Genomic DNA, 22,812 nt, shown 5'->3' on the forward strand with positions numbered 1-22,812 from the left:
TCAGCATGAGTTTGTGTGTTCTGTTGGCTGTCTGCTTGTCACTCATAACGCGCCTTTAAAGGGGTCCTATTATGCGTTTTCACTTTTTTAATTTTAGTCAGTTTGTAGTGTGTATGTTTGGGCATTAAAAAGATCTAGAAAGTTACAAATCTCAAAGTCCACTCCAAAGGGAGATATTTGTTTTTTTTCTTTTCAAGAACTACATCGAATGGCTCGTTTGTACTACAGCGTTTGTTTTCCGGGCTTTGTGATGTCACAAAGCGGCTCATTGGAATATCATTAAAAATAATTCCCGCCTACAGAAATTCGAATGGTTGGGGGGTGGGGAGGGGCGAGGTCGGGGTTGGAACGCTTGGTTGAGTGAGTGCATCAGACGAGAGAGAGGTGTTGTAATAATGTAAAATATGTGAAAAATAATGTGTTTTTCGAACAACCTAGTATGAGAGCCTGTTCTAGCACACCCCCAAAACAAAATCAAGACTTTGTAAAAGAGCATAATAGGACCCCTTTAATTTTGTTCTCAAAGTGCACCAGAATGACAAAAAGGACAATGATACAATTTCAAAACATTTTAAGCATAGGATGTTGTTGTCTATATGTGTTTTGCTTTAAAGGGGTCATATGATGCTGCTAAAAAGAACATTATTTTGTGTATTTGGTGTAATGAAATGTGTTTACTTGTAACAGTCCAAAGAGAAAGGAAAAATGTAAATCGCATCATATGACCCCTTTAAAGACTGTCTATGGAATTTGCATACTGGCGTTAAAACACTCAAGGTTGCCTAAAGATATTTTACTATTAAAAACAATAATAATTTTGCTTTGAATTTACATAATATTTTCATTAGCACTTATTTTACAGTGAAGTGGTATTACAAAAGTAATGCCTTAGGCATTTTGAACATTTAATAGATTAATAGCTTCTACTAATCACTAATACAACTAGTTTCGATCTGATTGGCTGTTGTGCTTACACGTTACATCTTTGTTCCCCTTGTTCTGTGTTCATTTAAATTGAGAGATTGAATTGCAAGAGAATTTTAGGTGACAGAAGTTGTTTCAGAGGTTGTTACATTTTATTATTACATATTATAATAATTATTATTAGTAGTAGTAGTATTTTTACAGTACTATTTTTTTGAATTCATGGGTGGCGCATCTTTTGCGCTGCTGCGTGAATGTGAACAGCGCTCTGTTTTAGTGCTCTAAAACGGACTCATATCCAGATGAGAATTCCGCTTTATTCATAACCGTGACAATTAGTTCGACCCAAATAAGACCAGGAATGTTCTTTATCACAATAAATTGGGTCCTTTTTGCTGACTTTACATTCAACATGCTGACATTAAATTTCTTTGCAGAAAAAATAACTTTTAAAATCTTTTTGTATGCTCAGTTTCCCTTGCTGCTCTTTTCCTGCAGTGATCCCTCTTGCTGACTACTATATCATAGCTGGAGTGGTGTATCAAGCGCCTGACCTGGGATCAGTCATCAGTTCCAGAGTGGTGTGTTTATAACCCTAGAATAATAATCTCTCTAACTCTTTTATTTCTCTGAACATTAAACTTGTTTGTTTTGATGTGTCCTAGCTCTCAGCGGTTCATGGGATTCAGTCTGCGTTTGATGAGGCGATGTCTTTCTGCAGGTACCACCCGTCCAAAGGGTACTGGTGGCACTTTAAAGACCAGGAGGAGAAAGGTGAGAACACACACACAGCAGCAGGAAGTACAACTGTACCTGTCAGAAGTGCTAAAATAGTGTTGTGTATGTGTTATTTATAGAAAGGGTAAAGCCTAAATCTAAGCGGAAAGAGGAGCCGAGTTCTTTGTTCCAAAGGCAGAGAGTTGACACATTGCTACTGGATCTGCGCAATAAATTCCCCCCAACTTTCTATCAGGTATTGCTAATATACACTAAACATTTCTAACAGGTTTCCGAATGTTGTTTTAATTAGAGCATAATATTCTATTTAAATTCTCATTTTATGTTTATTTCAGCCCAAACCAGGAGAGAAGCCTGTCCCAGGTACGCAAATACTTGACTCAGTTTCATCTTATCACCTGCTACAGATTAAAATTTGTCAGATTTGCTGTAGATGGTATGGATTATGCACAATGGACAACGCATTTATTGTGTACATACATGTCTCTACATCATACTTGCATTTAAAAATATGTGAGTGTAATTACATCTGTAATTCATATATTTGAAAAAGCAGCATAATATGGTATTGTTTACATGTGGTTTGATTGAAGACCGACTATCCATTGGAAAATTTAACCAATTAAATGCTTTCATCACTAATATAGAAGAAATGAAAAGCTAAAGAAAAGCTTTGTAGACATTAGAAGTATCCTGCACTCAGTGAATAAGCTCTCACTCCCGGTCCATAGTGGAGGTAAAGAAAGAACCAGAAGTGCCAGTTGAGACAGTGAAGCCTCCAGAAGAGCGAGAGACGAAACCTCCAGCCCCTCCTGGCCCTCCTCGGCCAGCTCCACAAACTACACCCAACAAACCACCTCCTGAGAAGCGTGCACGGCTGCAGTGACACACATGCTGGTCAGCCACAAACAACTTTGATGTTGCAGGACTTCTGTGGATATTTCTCTGCACCAGCTAACCAAGGGTGAACTGTTACGGTTATTGTATATAAATGCAGTTTCTTCATAATTTAATAGTTTTTGTAATAAGGGAACTGAAATGTGTCTGTATTTCATCTTAATGTCATTTTCTATATTTCAGGGTTGCTGAGTATATTATTATGCCATTCTATCACTCACAGTAAAAATACACAGTTTTTCAAAACTTGTACAGTCTTTTTCTGATCAAAAATGTTTTGGCATGTCCTTTGTAAGTGATTCAATAACTGCATAATGATTAACATAGATTGGATTGTGGTCTTCAAATGTGACCCTAGACCACAAAACCAGTCATAAGTAGCATGGATATATTTGTAGCCATCAATACACTGTATGGGTCAAAATTATCGATTTTTCTTTTATGCCAAAAATCATTAGTATATTAAAATCATGTTCCATGAAGATATTTTGTAAATTTCCTACTGTAAATATATAAATATAAACTAAATTTTTGATTAGTAATATGCATTGCTAAGAACTTCATTTGGACAGCTTTAAAAGCGATTTTCTCAATATTTTGAGAATATTTTTTTGCACCCTCAGATTCCAAATATTCAAATAGTTGTATCTCGGCCAAATATTGTCCTATCATGACAAACCATACATTAATGGAAAGCTTGTTTATTCAGCTTTTGGATGATGTATAAATCTCAATTTTAAAAAATTGGTCCTTATGACTGGTTTTGTGGTCCAGGGTCACAAATAGAGATGATACAGTGCGCAGCGCCCTCTTGTGTTCAGATGGGTGGCGCATCTTTTGCGCTGCTGCGTGAATGTGAACAGCGCTCTGTTTTAGTGCTCTAAAACGGACTCATATCCAGAAGAGAATTCCGCTTTATTCATAACCGTGACAATTAGTTCGACCCAAATACTGCCAGTCCTGGCCTAATTTATTCCACCTGGATGCGCACAGTAACCGTGCGTACAGTAAAATACATAACGGCACGATAGATTCTTTTAAAATATTTCCACGATATTTTTTCGCGTACCAAGCAAACTGACTAAGTGGATCTGGAGAGGGATTGGTTTATTTATTAAATAGTGTATTTAGGTAAACCGGTTGCAAAAAAAATAAATCAGTATCGCCCCAGATGTTTTTGTTCGTCGATACACGCGTTCGCCACGCGGTGGCGCTGCAGAATAACTCGCATCTGTAGCACGCGCGTCGCGCAGCGCCACTCTGTGCTCGAGCTGCCGGGTGCGCGTAGAGCACGATGGGACGGGAAGCGCAGCGCTGGAGGACCACAGAGAAGAAGATGGCTGCGACGGGGCTCGACTGGCCAGCGCTGTACCTCCTGCTCGAGGACGGCTAGAGAGGGGATAGGGGGCAAATATGGGGTCGCAGATCCTCCAGATCCTGCGGCAGGGTGTGTGGGCGTCGGTGACGGGAGGATGGTACTACGACCCCCACCAGAACACCTTCGTGAACGCACTTCACCTTTACCTGTGGCTGCTGCTGCTCTGCCTCCCGTTCACGCTGTACATGGTGAGCGATGCAGCCGACGGTTTCCCTCTTGTCTCCGTCCTTCAGTCGTTATCTGCCCATCTCTGGTCTTTTCCTCATTCTTTACCCATCTCTCCATCCCCCTCTCTCTATCACCCTTGTTCTTCTAGCTCACCTCTCTATTTCCAGTACACACAGGCTATATGCCTCTTCCCTATTTCTTTTCACCTCTCTTACGGTGTTCCGTGGTCATGGAAAACCTAGAAATATCAGGGAATTTTAAACCGGTGATTTCCAGACCTGGAAATGTCAAGGAAATATATATGCTGTGTATTTATTCTGGTTATGCTCGGCTTGGTGATATTGCATTGCGATGGTGCTCTGCGGTCTGTTTGTTTTAAACCACTCAATCTGTTCTGTTCTGGTTTGGGGAGTATTTGTTTTGGTTTTGACTGGGTTTTAAAGCGGAGTTGGGTGTTTCAGACCTGCTGTCATGAGGTTTGGTCTGTGTTTAGTCTCTGTCTGCTAAAAGGGATAGTTCAGCCTAATGTGAATATTCTGTCATAATTTACTCACCCTCATGTCCTTCAGAATATGTATGAAGATATTTTGAAGGATGTTGTTGACCAAAACTGTTTGACTTCCCTTGTTTAGGAAAAATACACAGAAGAAAGAAATTTTAACATTAACACACTGGCATTGCCATAGATTAATCATTTGGGCTTCCAAAAGAACCTTTCAACTATTAGTTCTTAAAAGTTCATTTTAATAATCTGCAGAACCTTTTCCCCTACAATAATAATATAAAGGTTTCATAGTTCCATAATTTTTTAGCTGAATTTCCAGCATCATTACTCCAGTCTTCAGTGTCACATGACCCCTCAGAAATCATTCTAATATGCTGATTTGGTGCTCAAGAAACATTTCTTATTATCAGTTGTTGAAAATAGGTGTGCTGAACAACTAATGTTGTGGAAACCAGAATATCTGAGTAAAACCATTCCTTTTTTTTTAAGAATCTTACTGACCCCAAACGTTTGAACACTATTAGCTCAAAACCACAAGAATGTCTTGTTTGCTACGCATTTAAAATCTCTTGCTGTGTTCTTCTAAATGTTAAAGGTTTTTCTTGGAACCCTAGGTGCCAGTAAAAAAAAAAAACCTTCCCACCAACCCATTGTGGCTTTGTTCATAACATATATCAGCTCATTTTTAATATGCTTTCAACCAACAAAGTGTAGTACTCTCAACTGTGTTTGTCACATTTTACCCTATGTAAACTAATTCCACATATTTTATTCCAAAATCATTAAAGAAAATGCAGGAAAAAATTACAGATTTCATCTTTGTCATAACGACTCTTGCACAAAAAAAAAAACCCTCTTCACCATGAAACGTTATACTCCTGTTTGCATGATGTGTATTATGATATGTATTATTTTTAAAGCCATGTTTGGTTCTGTAGGTGAAGTATCAGGGCAGGTCTATAGCGACTGGTGCCACTCGTTTTAACTCATTTTTAACTTCCTGCACAGATCCATGCATCTAGGTTCTGCCTAAATACTCAGTTACCTTTCAACCACTGCTAAACAATATCATGTAAAGACCCACAGTAGTGCTGCGATCACTGTATCAATAAGCTGATATATGTGTTTTTTGTGAATGAATATTGATGAATATTGGACTGGGTGTGTGTCAGATATGGAGAGCTGTTTAGGGCAGTTATGGTGTTGGGTGGCTGTGCTAGAGACACAGATGTCCGTTCAGTGCCAGGCTGTTTTTAGCTTCTGCCCTCTGGTTGCGACTGAAATATTGTTGCCTCTTTTCATAACCCTGTAACTCTGTATAACACGGTCCTATACAGTATTTGTGTATGATATTTATATAACAGGGGGATGTTAATAGGCTGGCATATGTGAGCATATCCCAATATCACACCCCCGATGCTTCGGTTTGCTTGAAAGTCAACATTTGAAATACAGTGGCTTTTTTTATTTCCTTGATGGGGAAAAATGATAGATCAGTAATAGATCTAAAGATTGTACAGTACGCAAATATTCAGAAGTTGTGGTTGGTAAGGTTTTTTGTTTTTGAAATAAGACTTTTATGGTCACCAAGGCTGCATTTTATACAGTAAAAGCTGTAATATCGTGAAATATTTTTACTAATGTAAACAACTGTTTTCTATGTTAATACATTTTAAAATGTAATTTATTTCTGTCAGGAAAATGTCTGTCATTTTTCAGCAGCCACTACTTCAAAATCATTCTAATAGGCTAATTTGGTGCTCAAGGAACATTTCTTATTATTATCATTTATTTTGAAAACAGTTGTGCTGCTTAATATTTTTGTGGAAACTGTGATGGATTTTATTTCTTTTTTTATAGGATTCTTTGATGAATACAGAAGAACAGTATTTTATACATATAAAAGATATACATATATCTTTTATAACATTAATCTCATTACACTTTTGTCAGTGCATCCTTTGTTGAATAAAAGTGTTATTTTCTTTAAACAAAAATAATGTATAATAGATCAAAACCACAATAACTGCTTGTTTTCTACTCATTTAATATCTCTTTCTGTGTCTCTCTCTTTCTCTGTAGGCCTTGCCCCCCACGATGGTGATTGTGGGTATCTACTGCGGGGTGATAGCAGGTATGTTTGCGCTGCTGAAGGCAGTGAATTATCGCCTGCACACTGCGCTGGATGAGGGGGAGGTGGTGGAGCTGCGGGCCAAAGGGAGCAAGGGACAGTGCCAGGGGGCAGAGCGCCAACGTGAGGGTACCGGCACCCGGCAGGAAGACTCAAACGGGCCTGGGTAAGAATCATGGTTTACTTATAAGCCATAACAAAATGTAGTGAGTCGCTGCACAGTAAACAGGTCTGATTTAGCTTAGGAAGGCTCTGGAATGGGTTTGAATCATTTTAGATTTTGAAATGTCTCACAGTCTGAATCATCCCAAGACAAGTTGTGAATCATCTCAGGGTTTAAGTCTTCTCAAGAAACATTCTGATTTGGTTCAGGAAAGTAATGATTTTTTAAAATCTTTTTGGGTCTTCACAGGAAAGATTCTGCTCAGAAGGGTTCTAGTTCAGTGCAGTAAAGTTTTGATTAAAGGGACAGTGCTGTTGCTCAACGGTAGGGATGTTTCTGAGAACTAATCTGCTGTCATGCTGGATCCATTCATCGCCCACAGAGAGAGAGAACAAGGGAGGAGGGACAGGGGTGAGTGAATCAGGAGAACTGAAATAGAGCCTTATAAACCAACACACACAGGCTGCTGCTCTTGTTCTGAAACGGTCTGCAAACTTTCAGAGGTGAAATAATTGCTAGGTTGCATATTTTCTGCGAGAGCAAGCATTGCTGACCCAGTCAGAACACATTAAACACAGTAACTCAAATCATGAATCAAGCATTTTAGCAAAGGTTTTCTCTTTACAGACATCAACAACTTTTCATGCATTAGAAAAGAACACATAGCTTATGTTCTTGCGTTCTTATCTATATGTAAAAGAGAAATAGATTTAAGAGCCTCTTAAATGGATTATAAACACACATCTGGAGGGGCATTTTTGGTTGTCCAGGTCTGTACATGGTAAGACGGCTCTAATTAAGAAAATATATCTCTGCTTCGGGGCCCTTGGTATGAAGAGCTCATGTGTTCCTAATTTTTCCAGACCCACAAATACGTCCTGAAAGAAATAAATAAACCGCCTCTAGCGGCACTGAATGGAATGGCAAAAATAATGAAATAGATGGATGCTGGTTTCTAGCTGTGGGGTTACCCTTCACCGCTACATTTTATCCTTTGGGGGGCCAAGCAAAATAAACCTCCTAAAAATATTAAAAATAGTATAATCTCCCAAAAAGTGAAGGGAGGAGGGGTGGATCTCTGGCTAATGGGTGACAGACATTAGATAGAGAGACGCTAGAAATTATCTCCCCTCTGCCGGTGCCTGAGCTGCTGTGCAAGTTTGATCATAAATGACATTGTTATCTCTCTTGAGCCCTTGGGGCTGTTCCTGTGTTAGAGTTGCTAGGTAACTAACCTTTTGTGTGTGTGTGTGTGTGTGTGTGTGTGTGTGTGTGTTGGAATAGAGATGTCTGATTTTGCACGGGAGGAGACGCCACCGGTCGACTGCAGTTCACGGAACTCTTACGTAGGAATGGACTCTAACCATCAGGTGTGTTTGTGTGTTTGCTTTTTTGTGTGCATTGCGGGTCTTTTTATTTTTTATTTGAAGCACTTTATCACCTGATTTGATTAATTAATCCGTTTCCTTAGATGTTATATAGTTCACAGAAATTCATTTCCACTGCAATTTGCCAGTGCCTCCACAGCCAAAAATGTTTTTTGAAGTCACAACACTCACGTTAACAGATGAGGACAAGCTACAAATGTTATTATAATTTCTAATGTAAAAATAATTATTATTTGCTTTATAATTAGATAAAGACGAGACTGAAATAATTGTTTTCTGATTATGAAAAAGACCTCCGTGATAGTTACCTTGAATTTTTAATCTATGTTCCAGAACATCTAAAATTACCAATGAGAACATTTATTATAAACTGTATTATGTTCATTGTAACCAGAGTTGGGTGTAATGCATTACTAAGTAATATTCTTCTAAATTCTAAATTTCTGTAATTTAAAGGGGTCATATGACGTTGCTAAAAAGAACATTCTTTTGTGTATTTGGTGTAATGCAATGTGTTTACGCGGTTTAAGGTTAAGAAAATATGTTATTTTCCATATACAGTACATTATTGTTGCTCTTCTTTCTGAAACATGTCAATTCTAACAAAGCTCATCATTCTGAAAAGGGAGGTGTGCTCTGATTGGCCAGCTATCCAGTGCGTTGTGATTGGCCGAATACCCCAAGCGTTTGACGGAAATGTTACGCCCCTTACCATACTGTGATGCCATGTCCCGGAGCGACCAGACAAAACCAATAAAACCCATTATAAACAAGGCATTTATTGCATCCAGTGGGGACATAATTACTGATTATAATGACTTATACTGTCTTTTTATGCGTTGCGTATCGCGCTGCGAAAACATAAAACCATGTCTGCATTTGTGATCGGAGAAATGATAAACAACAAGCGCTACTCTACACTGCTCAAAACTCGCATTTGAATCATCATTGGCAAATTCTTTAAATATGAAAACGTACTTACATATGCACCAAGAGCTTGTAACACTTCAAAGAGAAAGGAAAAATTGAAATCGCATTATATGACCCCTTTAAATGCAGTAAGTAAATTACAGAAAAAGTAAAAAATAATAATTTAATTAAAAGAGCAGTTTCATGTCAATCCTTGTACTGTTAAACTGATCAAGGCTGATATGCCATTTAGAAAGAATATATATATATATGTATATGTATATGTATATATATATATATTTTAGATTTTTTTTCTCTTCTTTTTTGTGTGCATATACTGCACTGATTATGTGGTAAAATTTGTGAATATTAGTGTTATTAGCTATTGGTGTTATTAGCTAAATGAAGCTGTCCTGGTTTAGAGTCTTTGTCTGTTTGAGGGCAACCCTTCAGTCAGAATCTCTGCCTTTCGCTGCAGTTTAATTGGTGAAACCTCAGGGGTGTTATGTTCTGGCTTATTATACTGCTGGTCCCAAACTGTCTGTGTTGGGTCAGAAACTGATTGTTGAATCCTGAAATCATAAAGCGGAATCTCAAGCTGAAAGTCATGTCAATTAGTTACGTCATGTGATTTAATGACTGTGATGTGTTTTTGTGCAAGTCTGCTAAATTAGTAACAGTGATGGGAAGTTACAAACATCATGATCTCATGTAAATGACTCATCAGAGCTGTTTCATTGATCTTATCCATCTCTCTCTCCTTACAGATAACATCCCATGGAGGCTCAGTCACAACCAAACGTGAGTCATAAATTTTGTTTTTAAACTTCTGACAGTATTAGTATCTGGTAACCAAAAAAAAGGAATAGTTGAAAATTGAAAATTCTGTCATTATTTACTCACCTGCATTTAAACAAAAGTCTTGCCTGTCAAGAATCTCCTGTCTCTTGATCAATCATTATTTTGCCCCCATTTTTCATGAGTTGAACTCAAAGATCTAAGACTTTTTCTATGTACACAAAAGGCCTATTTCTCTCAAATATTGTTCACAAATCTGTCTAAATCTGTGTTAGTGAGCACTTCTCCTTTGCCGAGATAATCCATCCACCTCACAGGTGTGGCATATCAAGATGCTGATTAGACAGCATGATTATTGCACAGATGTGCCATAGGCTGGCCACAATAAAAGGCCACTCTAAAATGTGCAGTTTTACTGTATTGGGGGGTCCGAAAGAAGTGATCTCTCACGCATATACGTCACTCATTGTTTACACAATGCACAAATATTGTAGGTACGACAGCTAATCAAAATGGTACTTACTTGCGCTTATCCGGATTGTTCAAACCGACTTAAAGCTAAAAGATTACGTTCTCTCGCACTAACTCATTCGGGAGTGGTGACTTTCCACGTATTCCCAACTTCTGAGCCTGCTCGCCTGAAGTTATGGTTGATTGCTCTTCGGCTGGATATCAACACACCCATTAACGTAAACTACGCCAGAGCGCGTACACACCTCACGCACCGGATGCCGTGCGTGCGCCCAAAGACAGTTGGACATAGTGGTGTATTAGAGGTAAAAAATTATATAAATACTGTTCGGTTTCTGGCACAAACCGATCGTTTCGTGTCTTAGGACATCAATGTGTCGTCACGAGCCACAGGGTTTAATTTGGATTTGTCTGTGCATGTTTTTTTACTCATAGATTTTGTTACCATTGCCATGCATTATACGACTGATAGACTGCAACGGTTAAAGTTAAAAATCATCATATGTGTTCTACTGAAGAAACAAAGTCACCTACATCTTGGATGCCCTGGGGGTAAGCAGATAAACATCAAATTTTCATTTTTGGGTGAACTATCCCTTTAAGATGACAGCAGCAGGAACATTACAGGGTGTTTACTAGAAGTTGTATGACTTTTTTTGAGTTGTTAAAAACTCAGAGGACACTGTGTTGTGAACCAGGTTTACCGTAGCTATAAATAGAAGTGTTTAGGATCAAAGAGAAGAGGTTTTCTGCAGACAGCAGCGATATGTCAGAGGACCTGCAGTACTGTGGGCACAGGCCAGGTCAGAGATGTGTTTGAATAAAGTTGCAAAGGTGAGCGGGAGAGAGAGAGCGAGAGAGAGAGGGCGGATGTATTAGGTTAATGAATAAGTTATAAAACTTGACCTTCTCTGTCTCTCTCTCTGTGTCTGTTTGCAGGGGCAGGTGTTGGAAAGGCTCCTGATGACATCAGTTTGAGTTTGGCTCGGAGTTGCAGTCAAGACCAAGGTGTGAATCTTAATTAACGTCAGCTATAGAATAATGCAAGGCAAATTAGTCTCTTTTCACCCAATTCTGTCATTATTTACTCGCCCTCATGTTATTGTAAATCTGTTTGAAGTTGTTTTTTCCATGTAACATCCAGACAGACACTGATGTATGTCAAATCTTTTCTTATAGGATAGATTTCAAAGATAATACCATCAGGAATCAGTTTTTCCCTTCACTTTCTAATGGCAATGAAAATGTGCAGTTTTTTTTCTAAACTGGCTCACAAGGTGCTTTGGTGGTTTGGGAAAGTTTCTCAGAGTCATACATGCAATAAAACGTCTTTGTGTCCTCAGCAGAACAGAGAATTGGTCGGTTAGGCTCGTATTCTTACTGATTGCAATTTTATTCAACTGTAAACTGTTTCATAAAAGCTGAAAACCTGTAATACAGAGCTGAAACTTCTCTAAGATGAAAATGGATGCCTCTCCAAACCTACAGTTTGTGATCAGTATAACAGAGAGGTAACGTCAGCACTGCACGCTGGGCTCAGACATTCTAAAGCACATAATCAAAAGACCTTATGGACAGTGGTTTTTGGATAGTGTGCAGAATGGATTCTTGGTTAATGGAGTTGTAACTGATTTTGGCAGAGGACTGTATTGGTTCTTAACACTGCATTAGTGCTCAAGAAACTGTGTTTATTATGAATGTACATAACTACATTTCGACTTGACCCTGATTTATTTAAGTGTTTAAACATGTTTTTGGATTAAAAAACAGCTAAATGGAGCGAAATGGGGTCTCAGGGCTTATTTTTAAATGTTGGACTGTAATGCTGGATCATCATTTATCCAATGATTAAAAAGTGGCTGTTTGGTTATTGGTTAGCTTTATCATAAGGCCTGCACATTGCAGCGGAGAAACTTACCTCAGTGCCACTCAAAACACTACAACACTGCCACTTTGGGTTGTGTATGTAATGGGTTTTATTTTTGTCAGTAAACCACTGATATAATCATTATATATGCACACAATTACATTTGGAAAGATGCAAGCTTTGCTTCTGAATGCCTAAACTAAAGATTGTTAATCCAGCAAGTCTTCATTCACAATGAAATTCTAAAGTGCAATATTTAACTTGTATATAACAACTGGAAAGTGTGCAATATATAAACAATATGATTTACACACTAAATCCAGCAGAAACTCCTGCACAATCTTCATATTTTTTTAATGTTTGTTACAAATGTCAATACCTGCACTTTACTGCAATTTTCACTTGATATTTATGTGAAGTTGACAATTCTATACTCTTCAACTCTTTCACCACTTTCTCTGATCTGCTGTCAATCCTGCTATCAATCACACAAGTGTGTTGCTTGACTCCCATAGGAATGAATTGAAAGCGCCCACTCCCCTGCTCTTGCTCTGAGCCAATGTAAACACATTATAATTGACTAAAAGTGAAAAAAGGAAAGTCACAATGAAGAGAAAGTCATTAGATTTTTATAACGTAACATGGTCCGATAAATCGTTTGCAGTAAGACCTGGATTGTCCATTATGCACATAGGGCCAATCTTGACTCCAAGTCAATGTAACTTTCTTACACTTTTTTAAAAATATTTCTATTACCCTCTAGATTTGATGTCAGACCCAAAGATGTTCTGCCTCGTCTCCAATGACTCTTTTGCCTCCATGCAGCCATCAACTTCATTGGCTCAGGACCTTTATGGCTCAACCCCTCACCCTTTTAGTCAGTCCCTATCCTCTTGTGACACCGAAATTCCTGCTCATCTTTCCACCCACTCACAGTCTTTCCGGAAAGAGTCATCTCGACCTCGGAGATTGCCTCGCACATCAAGTTCTGCGGGATCTGCTTTTCCAGATCCTTCTCTGCCCGAGTTCAGCCTGTACCCTCCACTCTGTCGGGGAGGACTGGATCCTGTCTGTGAAATGGAGAACTCCAGGTCACAGAGGGCGACAGAGAGCTCCGAGCAGCCGGACTCTGGGACTCCCAGCACTTCAGGAACAGAGTGTCACAGATATCATCCGAAGGAATGCCGCAGGATATCACGGTCTGTTTCCCAAGAGACAGGGGAAGGAGAGTGTGCAGGGGAAGGGGGATCTGGGTTGTACCAGTCGGAGGGTGTACAGGGGGGTCGGGAAAGAAAAGGTGGACGGAGTGCCGAAAGTTTGCGGAGTTTAAGTACACGCAGTAGCGGCTCCACTGAGAGCTACTGCAGTGGGACGGACCGGGATACCAATAGTACTTTGAGTAGCCTGCACAGCGAGCAGACAAGCTCCACGCACGTAGAGAGCCTGCTGTCGCTGTCTGGGGACGAGAAGGTAAATGCGGGACATGCCGACCCACGTAACTCTAATGTAGCCTCGGGGGAGGCTAATAAAAACCCCCATGCCAACGAACTTGCTACCAAATTGCCCATTGGCGATGCTCCCAAACCTGCAAACTCAGAGGGCCAACAGGGGGAGGGAACTGTGGAGGCGGCATCAAGGACTAGCGTAGATGTCTCTGCTGGTATGTCCCACCAGCACCAGAAGGCAGAACTAGACGAAATGCGTCCCAAAACAGCCAATCTCGTTCACCGGGCTGCCTCCTTATCCGCCGCCAGCCGTAGTGGCCGGCGACGAAACGGTAAGCAGCGAGCAAGCAGTTTTGACGCCAGCAGACACCGGGAATACATTTGCAGACGTGGCATGGCAAAGCCTCGCTCTGCGGTCTTCATGAAAGGAGAGGAAGACTCTAGTGATCAGAGCGAACTTAGTTGTGCCTCCAGCCTACACTCCACCCACCAGCTCAGCACAGACTCCTCATCCAGCACACCCCACTCCTGCCCCTCTCCTGAGGATCGCCGTGGCCCCTCTCTACGGGCCAAAATGAATGGTGTGCAAACCCACGGTCAGAAGGACAAGGAAAAGGAACGGGAGAAAGACAAGGAGAAGGGCAAGCGCAAAGCTTCGCGACGCACTACGAGTACAGGCAGCGCCAAAACTCATGCCCGGGTCTTGAGCCTGGACAGCAGCACTACTGCTTGCCTTAATGACCCCCACCATTTGGGGGCACCAGCAAGTTCCAGACCCCTTACCACCTCCAAGTCGGACCTGGAGGCAAAAGAGGGAGAGGTGTTGGATGCGGCATCCCTGCTGGGAAGAGCCTCTCAGCTTGAGTCAGTGACCCGGTCGAGAAACAGTCTGCCCTGCCCCATTTCTCTTAGTCACACACAAGACACAACCACAGGATCTCGAGGTGAGCACATAGCAATGCGAGTTTATACATGAACTTATTCGCTAAGGGCTGGGAGATGATTAAAGCGATAAATAATTCTGTCATTATTTGGTCACCCTCATGTCATTCCAAACCTGTACAGTATATTTGCTTCCATGAACCGCAAGGAGAAGCTTATCAGGATGTTCACGTTGCTCTTTTCCATACATTTGAAAAGAATGGTGACCTGGGGCTGTCAAGGTCCAAAAATGATAAAAAGCTTTATAAAATGCCCAAGCCATAAGACAGCTTTGTGTCAGGAACATGCTTGCATTCAGTCGCATTGTAACACAGGTTAACTCAGATTATTTCATTCATGCTGTGACATACATCTGAGTAAAATGAATTATCAAAACAAAAAAATTGTAGGATGGGGACTTGGTTCAATCCATTGGTTGTTGATTGGATGGTGGCAGATCTGAATGCAAGTTTGCAGTTGGGTTGTAATGAGGGGCGATGTTTAAGTGGACTGAATGATTGGAGAAGTCCGACACCAGAGAGTCCAGAGATGTTTCAATGGAAGATTGAGTTATGACATTTTGATTAAAAATTACAAGGTAAATAAATTAAATATATTCATGGATAATTTGCATTTCATGTCACCATGTCATTATTCTCTTTCAAATCTCCTTGATGTTTGCATAAATATGGCATGACAAGATGTGGCATGGCAGGTTTAACATCAGTAATGCAGAAAGTCAATAGTACATCGCGATTTGTAACTAATGGTGATTGGTGAAAATCTGAATATGCGCACATTCAAAGACTTTTATCTGTTGCTCACACAAAGATATTTGTCTTGAAAACCATTGGTCACCATTCACTTTCAATGTATGGCAAAGAGCATACAACATTCTGCCCAACATGAAAAGAAAGAAAATCGTAGAGGTTTGGAATGAAATAAGGGTGAGTAAATGATGACTGCATTTTCATTTCTGGGTGAAATATCCCTGTTAAGTAGTGATCTCCTCCTGAGATCAGTCTGAAGTGCTAGACATCTGAGGTCTGCAGCAGGTCAGATGGATGTTTTTCAGCAGAATGTAGCTGATCAGATAAACAAGCTTTGCCCAGAAGCTAGTAGATGTACATGTAGTGTGTTTTGCCAGTGCAGCTGTGACCCACAAACCCCTACAGAATTACTGAAGTCTCACTCTGACAGCCTGTTGAGTCTATATATGGAAGATCTGCAGGGTTTGTTCTTTCCTCTGGTCCACAGTGATCATGCGGTCTTTGTGCAACATTTGCTTGTGTGAAAGTGAATTGCAGTGTGAATGTGGATTCAGTAATGCTAAAAAATTTTGGCCCCTTAATTTCAGATTTAAACATGGCCTCTTTCTCCATCTGTGCTTCTGTTTGGAAGCACAGAATGTGATATATATAGAGATATGTGTGTGATATTTATATGCGCGGGCTGTGTGTATGATATATTTTCTTCTGTGTTTGTGCTAATATTTAGAGGGTTTAAATTTTAGCTCTGTGCATTTCTGATGTGTGATGGACCAGTAACTGAATCATGTTTGAGGGAGCATTGTCTAATGTTCGTTGTCATGTTTCTGTTATCTTCTCTTAAAGCTTATTACTCAAAAATTAACTGGTCTGAACATAGCAAAAGCATTGCTCTAGAGCAAACCATTCTGTCTTGGTTTAAAGCCCTTTTAGTCCAGCATGAGATTGTTTACACTGTTTTATTGTAGTAATAAAGTTTTACTTTCAGTGATAAGTCATCAGATAAGGTCAAAGTTCATCTGCAGTGGGAGTGCTGCAGTTAAAGTCCATTTTTAAAACTGCTTGCAAAGGCAATGCGATTATTCCATCTGGATGTCGGAAGATGACAAAGCAGGTTTAGTTTATATTATGCGTTTATCACTGGCAGTTTAGTTGGAAACACATTACCTTGAATTGTACTTTTTTTCTTTTAATCACAATAAGTTGTATGCAAGTTCCTAAGTATGTTTCTTTAAATTGTTGCCTTTGACTGCACCATGTTCAGCAAAACTTTGCTATATGATTTGTAAAGATTTATGTAAATAAATACAATTCATTACAAATAAATGTAAATATTTAAAAAATAAATACATATATACTGTATACAATATTACTTATATTATTTTTTATATTAAAATGTTATATAATAGTTTATTAAATATGTACATACATTTATTATAATATATATATATATATATAATTTTATATGTACATATAAAAATGTATTTAAAATATTAGACATAATAAATTAATGTAAATATTTTAATAATGTAAATCTAATTCTTGAGCCTAAAATTGCTTCTTTTCTTTTTTTTAAACTCCGTTTTTGTTTTTTTCCCCCCAATACCATGTGGCATTAAATGACATGGGTAAGCATCAGGCACTTTGCATTTGTGTTTAATGATTCTTGTGTCTACTCTGGTCTTGCATGCAGCATTGCATGTTGCTAGTTCAATGAAAGCTCATTTTTGGTGGCTCCCCTACTGATGGACTCCCTCCTGCCTTTCTTTTCTTATGGCAGCCCCAGGGAACGATGACACAGTCACATTTCGCCGAGAGCGTAGTACGTTTCGTCGACAAGCGGTGCGTAGACGGCACAACGCAGGAAGTAACTCCACACCCCCCACCTCTCTCATCGGATCCCCGCTCAGGTACGACTCACCCAGCGAGCGGCTGCAGAACACCAGCAACAGAAAACCTGTGCTGATGTCCACTTAATTATTCTCTTCAGCACATTTCATATCCTTTCTCTTTTTCTTATACACCTTTAACTGTCATTTCCACACTTCTCTGGTGCATTGCATGAAATCTAATCTTTAATTTGCTTGCTGCCCTCTTCTTACTACTGTACAGACCTTTAACCCATCCTCAGAGAAGCCCAAGCTGATCTTTTTCTGACCAATGTGCTGGTACAGGAAGCCAACATTCTTGCATGTTGCCTTTTCCATGCAATTCAAATCTTATTTTTGTTCTTGCAGGAGTTGTTTCAGTACTTCTGTTTATTTTTTCCCAGTATCTATTTTTTGAATCTTTCATGTGCTTTCACTTATTTTATCCTGTTCTGATGAACCACGTCACATGGTGTCTAACTTCAGCCTCACTGTCACACACTTACACATGCTGCTTCTGGAGTCTCTACTACTGTATCCTGGAGAGTTACGGTCACTGCATCCTTCTCTCACATACTAAACCTTCCCATAACCCCCAGACACAGTCATCCTTGCCATCATAGACGGCTTGAGATGAAGAGAGAGCGTTTGAGTGCTTTGTTTCATCATCAGGCCCGGGGCATGTCTGTCTCTCTTGAAGTATCATGATGCTTTTACTTAACTAACTTACAGAAATCACTCACAGGCTTTGTTCAGACAGGCAGCAAAAATCCAATTTATTTAGCATATCCAAATTAATTTAGTTTAGTTGTTTTTTGGCCAACAAGCAAAAACCAAATGGAGATTTATTTTTACAGACCTGAACCCAACAAAATCCACACATTACCATTCAAAAGTTTAGGGTCAGTAAGATTTTTAAATAAATTAAAATAAATAAATAATTAATAATTTTATTCAGCAAAGATGCTTTAAGTTGTAAAGTAAAGACTAACTTTTTTCAAATGCTGTTCTTTTGAACTTTCTATTTATCAAATAAACCTGAAATATTAAGCAGCACAACTATTTTTTATGATAAACGTTTCTTGAGCACCAAACCAGCATACTAAAATGACTGTGGCATTTACTTTCTATTGAATGGTGAATGAGCAAGCAAGTGTATGTTTCACACACACCATCCAAATGAATGTGTAAACACAGTGATACCTAATGCTTATGTTGCACTGATGAGTTCAGCAGTTTTCCATAATCTCTTTCCAAAATGACAGTCAGCAACTCTCTTATTTCACTTGTTTTGCTGATGCTTATGTCATTTCTATGGCAACTTATGTAGATATTAGATATTAATATAACAAAATTTTCAAAACTGACTAGTCGGTTGGTTGCCTGAGTGACCAGTCAGTTAATCAACAACAAATAAACATTTCTGATTTTGGCTCTTGCAAGATCAGATTAAAAAAAAAACGAATTAGATTTTTGTGCATTGTGAACAAAGCCATCTATTTTCCCTCACTCTGTTTCTACTTGGTGATGTTCTGTTTGCACACACACACACACACACACACAAACCTCAAAATCGCTCTTGCTTTTTCTGGCGGTGAAATCGGAATACTCATCCTCTTCTCTTCCCATAAAGCAGCCCTCTCATTTTACACTTCCTCTCAGTTCTCATAACACTTCCAGAACCCCTATTCCTCTGTCTATCACAACCATCTGTCTGTTTTTCTCTCTAAAATGTGACCTTGCGCTTCCTTCCTTGTTCTGTTTTTGTCTGTCTTATCTTTATAAACACAAACACACACACTTACTCTTACTTTATGGTTGGGCACAAGTATTTAAACATTCAGTTCTTTTTTACCTTTCAAAACATTTCACAGAACAAAACTCACAAACTTATTTTGGCATTCATTTTGGGAAGTCTTAATGTGACTCATATTATAAAGTTTTATTTGGTATCATTATATATATAGTGTGCAGCTGGAGGGCTGTCTGGATAAGGCGTCTACTGTGGGAGTGGCCAGCCTGCAGGATGACTTTGGTATGCACTGTAAAATTGCCTGCTGTCTGTCACATCATCTTGTTATCGTCACACCTGCCTGTTATATTTGCATCCTGTGTGTCTCGCATTTGCACGCTGGCTGTCAGACTATTTGTCACGCCTGCATGCTGTTTCTTATCACATTCCATTTGCATGTCATATTCAGTCAGTGTGCATCTGTAGGTTTTCATCATATTGAGAAGTTGTATTGGCTGTGGGACTTAATCGTTATTTATCGGTTTACTGATTTTTCTGCATGTATTTGTGTGTTTGGGATCACACTGATTACACTGGTAACATCATGATCTTGTATCAGATTTTGTATGCATGTAAATGTGACATGGTCTTTCTTTGGTCAGTCAAACTGACTGGTGGTCTAGAGGTATTGATGCACTCCTACTGCTGCGGTGAAGATTTGCTTCCGGTGGGGGAACATGCTTGCACTTTTCCTCCCGTGATCAATAGTGCATCTATATGTCTATAAATATCTCTTGTTTTTGAATAGACAAAGACAACAAAATCACGATATAGTGGGTTTTATGAGCTTATGAGGCAAAAATGTAAAAAAAAAAATGCATCTGTAGACAAAGGATATTGTAGGTCTTGTTTACAACAAGTATTAACTTTGGTTTCATTGAAGATTCATTCCATAAACATTTAAATTTTAAGAAGTGTTTCTGAATTTGGCTTTATTTGGTCAGATTACTAAATGTTTTGGACACAGTTTACACCTGTAATACTGTATTTAGTGTTTTCCACCTGTGATGAGATCACATAATGGAAACCATAACAATTAATGCTGTTGCAGACTGTAAAGAGTTAATTTTTTAACTTGTATTGGGGGTCAGTGTCATGTCTATGGCAAAAGGCTTAATTGGCACACTAATATGACCCTGTGTAAAGTCTGCTATGTGACCCCTGACCCCTTGTGTGTTTGTGTGACTCAGGGAAGCTGACCCCACCTCTCTATGAGGTCGGAGGATGTGACATGTCCCTGGTGAACTTTGAACCTGCAACCAGACGAGCTTCCAACAACCTCTGGTGAGTTACAGTCAGTGTTGTTATTGTGATACTTTTTTTCAACATTTTTATTTTTAAATTTCACTTTCATTTTAGTTTTAGGTAAAGTTGTAGTCATTTTGTGTTTTGTCATTTTCATTAGTGTTTTAAATACATCTATATAGTTTGTATTAATTCATATTTCAGTTTTAGTCATTTTAGTATATCAAGTTGAACTAAATGAAAATGATACATGTTGCTTTGGTGACTAGCTAAAGTAAATGTATTTTTTTTTCATTTTATTTTATTTCAAGTAAAATGTTTTATGAATGGTTTTAGTTTACTATAATACAGCACAGTGTACAGTACAACCAGAACCCAGAATCCTATGTTAAATATCTCAGAGCTAACAAAGACTTTCTCTCTGCAGGGAAACAGACTCCCACCTCTCCAGTTCTACCTCAGTTCGTTTTTACCCTCATGACCTGGTGAGTGCTACTGAACACACATACACATACGCACACACACTGAATGTTTTCTTTATGCAAACACTCAGAGATATAATTCAGCCACAGACTATGAGTAAATACACTGACATACAGTATGAGATTATGAATTGCACACAATAGTGCTTGTGTGAGAAGCAGCACAGTTGAGAAAATGAGCTCAGTGTGTGTGTGTGTAAACTCACCCTGGCTTAGTTCTCCTTTTCTCAGATGCGTCTGAATCGTTTGCTGTCCATGGACCCAGAGTTGTTGGAACAGCATGATGTGGACGGGAGTCCTGACCTTCAGGAGGCGCCGCACCGCTCGCAGGACTCCACACATAATCACACGCACCCACACAAAACCAAGCAGTACTACCGCCTGTGGCTGCTGCCGTACCTGTGGGTCGGGCTGCACTTTGACAGACTCACACTACTTGCCCTCTTCGACAGGTACACACAAACACACACATTAATGTGCATTACTGATGTATCTCAGCTCATATACTGATGAATGCTGCATGTGTTTATGTGTGTTTGTCAGGAACCGGGAGGTTCTGGAGAATGTGCTCTCAGTGGCTCTGGCGATTCTTGTGGCCTTCCTAGGTTCTGTGCTGCTAGTTAATGGGTTCTTCACTGACATTTGGGTCTTTCAGTTCTGCCTCGTTATTGCCAGTTGCCAGTACTCATTGCTGAAGGTGAGAATCACACGTTTTTCAAATACACACCAATTTAACGAATCATTTTTAATGAAAATTTGTCTTTCTGTTCTTCAATCAGAGTGTCCAACCCGACTCTTCATCACCGCGACATGTGAGTAAAACACATTCAAATACAATAACACACTTAATTACAATGAGCTAAAAGCATGTAAATTAGTGCTGGAAAAATGAATGTGTTAATTTCAATGATTAAAAATTGAAAGTTCTGTCATCATTGAATCACCCTTAAGTTGTTCCAAACCTGTATGAATTACTTTTTTCTGCTAAACGCAAAATATGATGTTTTGTATAATGTTGGTATTCAAGCACAACCGTTTTCAACACTGAAAATGATAAGAATGATTCTTGAGCACCAAATCATTATATTAGAAGGATTTCTGAAGGATCATGTGACTTTGAAAACTGGTGTAATGGCTGCTGGAAATTAGGCTTTGCCGTCACACGAAATTAAGTTACCTTTTAAAATATATTAAAATAGAAAAAAGTTACATTTTAAATTGTAGTAATATTTCACAGTATTACTGTTTATTGTTGATCAAATAAATGCAGCCTTGATGAGCAAAATAGACTTCTTTCAAAAACATTTCAGTCATATTGCTCTCAGTTCTTTGGTGTATATTCATGATTATATATGATATTTAATTAATAGCACCTAACATGATAAATTGCGATTAATTACAGAAAATGCATTACTTTTTGTTGAATATAAAAAAAAAAAACATTTAAAGTTAAATGACAGATTGGGGGTCTTGGTTCAGATGCAATGTTTTTCTCTTCCTTCTGTGCATGTTTGTTTAGGGTCATAATCGAATCATCGCTTACAGCAGGCCTGTGTATTTCTGTCTGTGCTGTGGGCTGATTTGGCTGTTGCACTATGGGAGTGTAAACAGCAGCTCCACTACAGTGTCTCTGTATGGAGTCGCTCTCACCAGCTCCGTCCTGCTGTCTCAGGTGCGGGATCTCCTCATTGGTGAGCGCTGATACATACGAGGACATAAATTCCCAGCTGATGAATATGTAGCTGTTATTGTTTTGCTCTTTTATTGAAATCAGCATGCTGTACGATTTTTCTCATCATTCCTATAAAAGTAGAAAGACATTCCAGAGCTGAGTACAGAGAAAATCCTGCTGATGTGTCGAGGCTTAAGCACTCGAGCTTTATATTATCTCTCTCTCTCTCTCTCTCTCTCTCTCTCTCTCTCTCTCTCTCTCTCTCTCTCTCTCTTTTTCCTCT

General features: G+C 39.1%; 2 protein-coding genes across 3 annotated transcripts in view; both read left to right on the plus strand.

Annotated features, from left to right (window-relative positions):
- med6 (mediator complex subunit 6) overlaps positions 1–2,823 on the plus strand; it is a 4,159-nt gene extending 1,336 nt beyond the window's left edge. Inside the window, exons 4-8 of one of the 2 annotated variants that reach the window (XM_016442311.1) lie at positions 1,423–1,505; positions 1,590–1,698; positions 1,782–1,897; positions 1,998–2,025; positions 2,394–2,823. In XM_016442311.1, coding sequence (XP_016297797.1) covers positions 1,423–1,505; positions 1,590–1,698; positions 1,782–1,897; positions 1,998–2,025; positions 2,394–2,548 — 491 coding nt within the window. In that variant the 3' untranslated portion in view covers positions 2,549–2,823. The other variant, XM_016442312.1, reaches the window with a different exon arrangement.
- Positions 2,824–3,861: 1,038 nt separating this feature from the next.
- LOC107654909 (pecanex-like protein 1) overlaps positions 3,862–22,812 on the plus strand; it is a 35,530-nt gene continuing 16,579 nt past the window's right edge. The window contains exons 1-14 of the mRNA XM_016442225.1: positions 3,862–4,125; positions 6,693–6,907; positions 8,178–8,274; positions 9,969–10,002; positions 11,410–11,478; positions 13,101–14,726; positions 17,251–17,380; positions 19,306–19,373; positions 20,321–20,414; positions 20,803–20,860; positions 21,074–21,309; positions 21,401–21,554; positions 21,637–21,669; positions 22,377–22,548. Coding sequence (XP_016297711.1) covers positions 3,973–4,125; positions 6,693–6,907; positions 8,178–8,274; positions 9,969–10,002; positions 11,410–11,478; positions 13,101–14,726; positions 17,251–17,380; positions 19,306–19,373; positions 20,321–20,414; positions 20,803–20,860; positions 21,074–21,309; positions 21,401–21,554; positions 21,637–21,669; positions 22,377–22,548 — 3,139 coding nt within the window. The 5' untranslated portion in view covers positions 3,862–3,972. The remainder of the gene's footprint in view (positions 4,126–6,692; positions 6,908–8,177; positions 8,275–9,968; positions 10,003–11,409; positions 11,479–13,100; positions 14,727–17,250; positions 17,381–19,305; positions 19,374–20,320; positions 20,415–20,802; positions 20,861–21,073; positions 21,310–21,400; positions 21,555–21,636; positions 21,670–22,376; positions 22,549–22,812) is intronic.

This window comes from Sinocyclocheilus anshuiensis, unplaced genomic scaffold (assembly GCF_001515605.1).
Source record: "Sinocyclocheilus anshuiensis isolate Anshui unplaced genomic scaffold, SAMN03320099.WGS_v1.1 scaffold487, whole genome shotgun sequence".
Classification (NCBI taxonomy): domain Eukaryota; kingdom Metazoa; phylum Chordata; class Actinopteri; order Cypriniformes; family Cyprinidae; genus Sinocyclocheilus; species Sinocyclocheilus anshuiensis.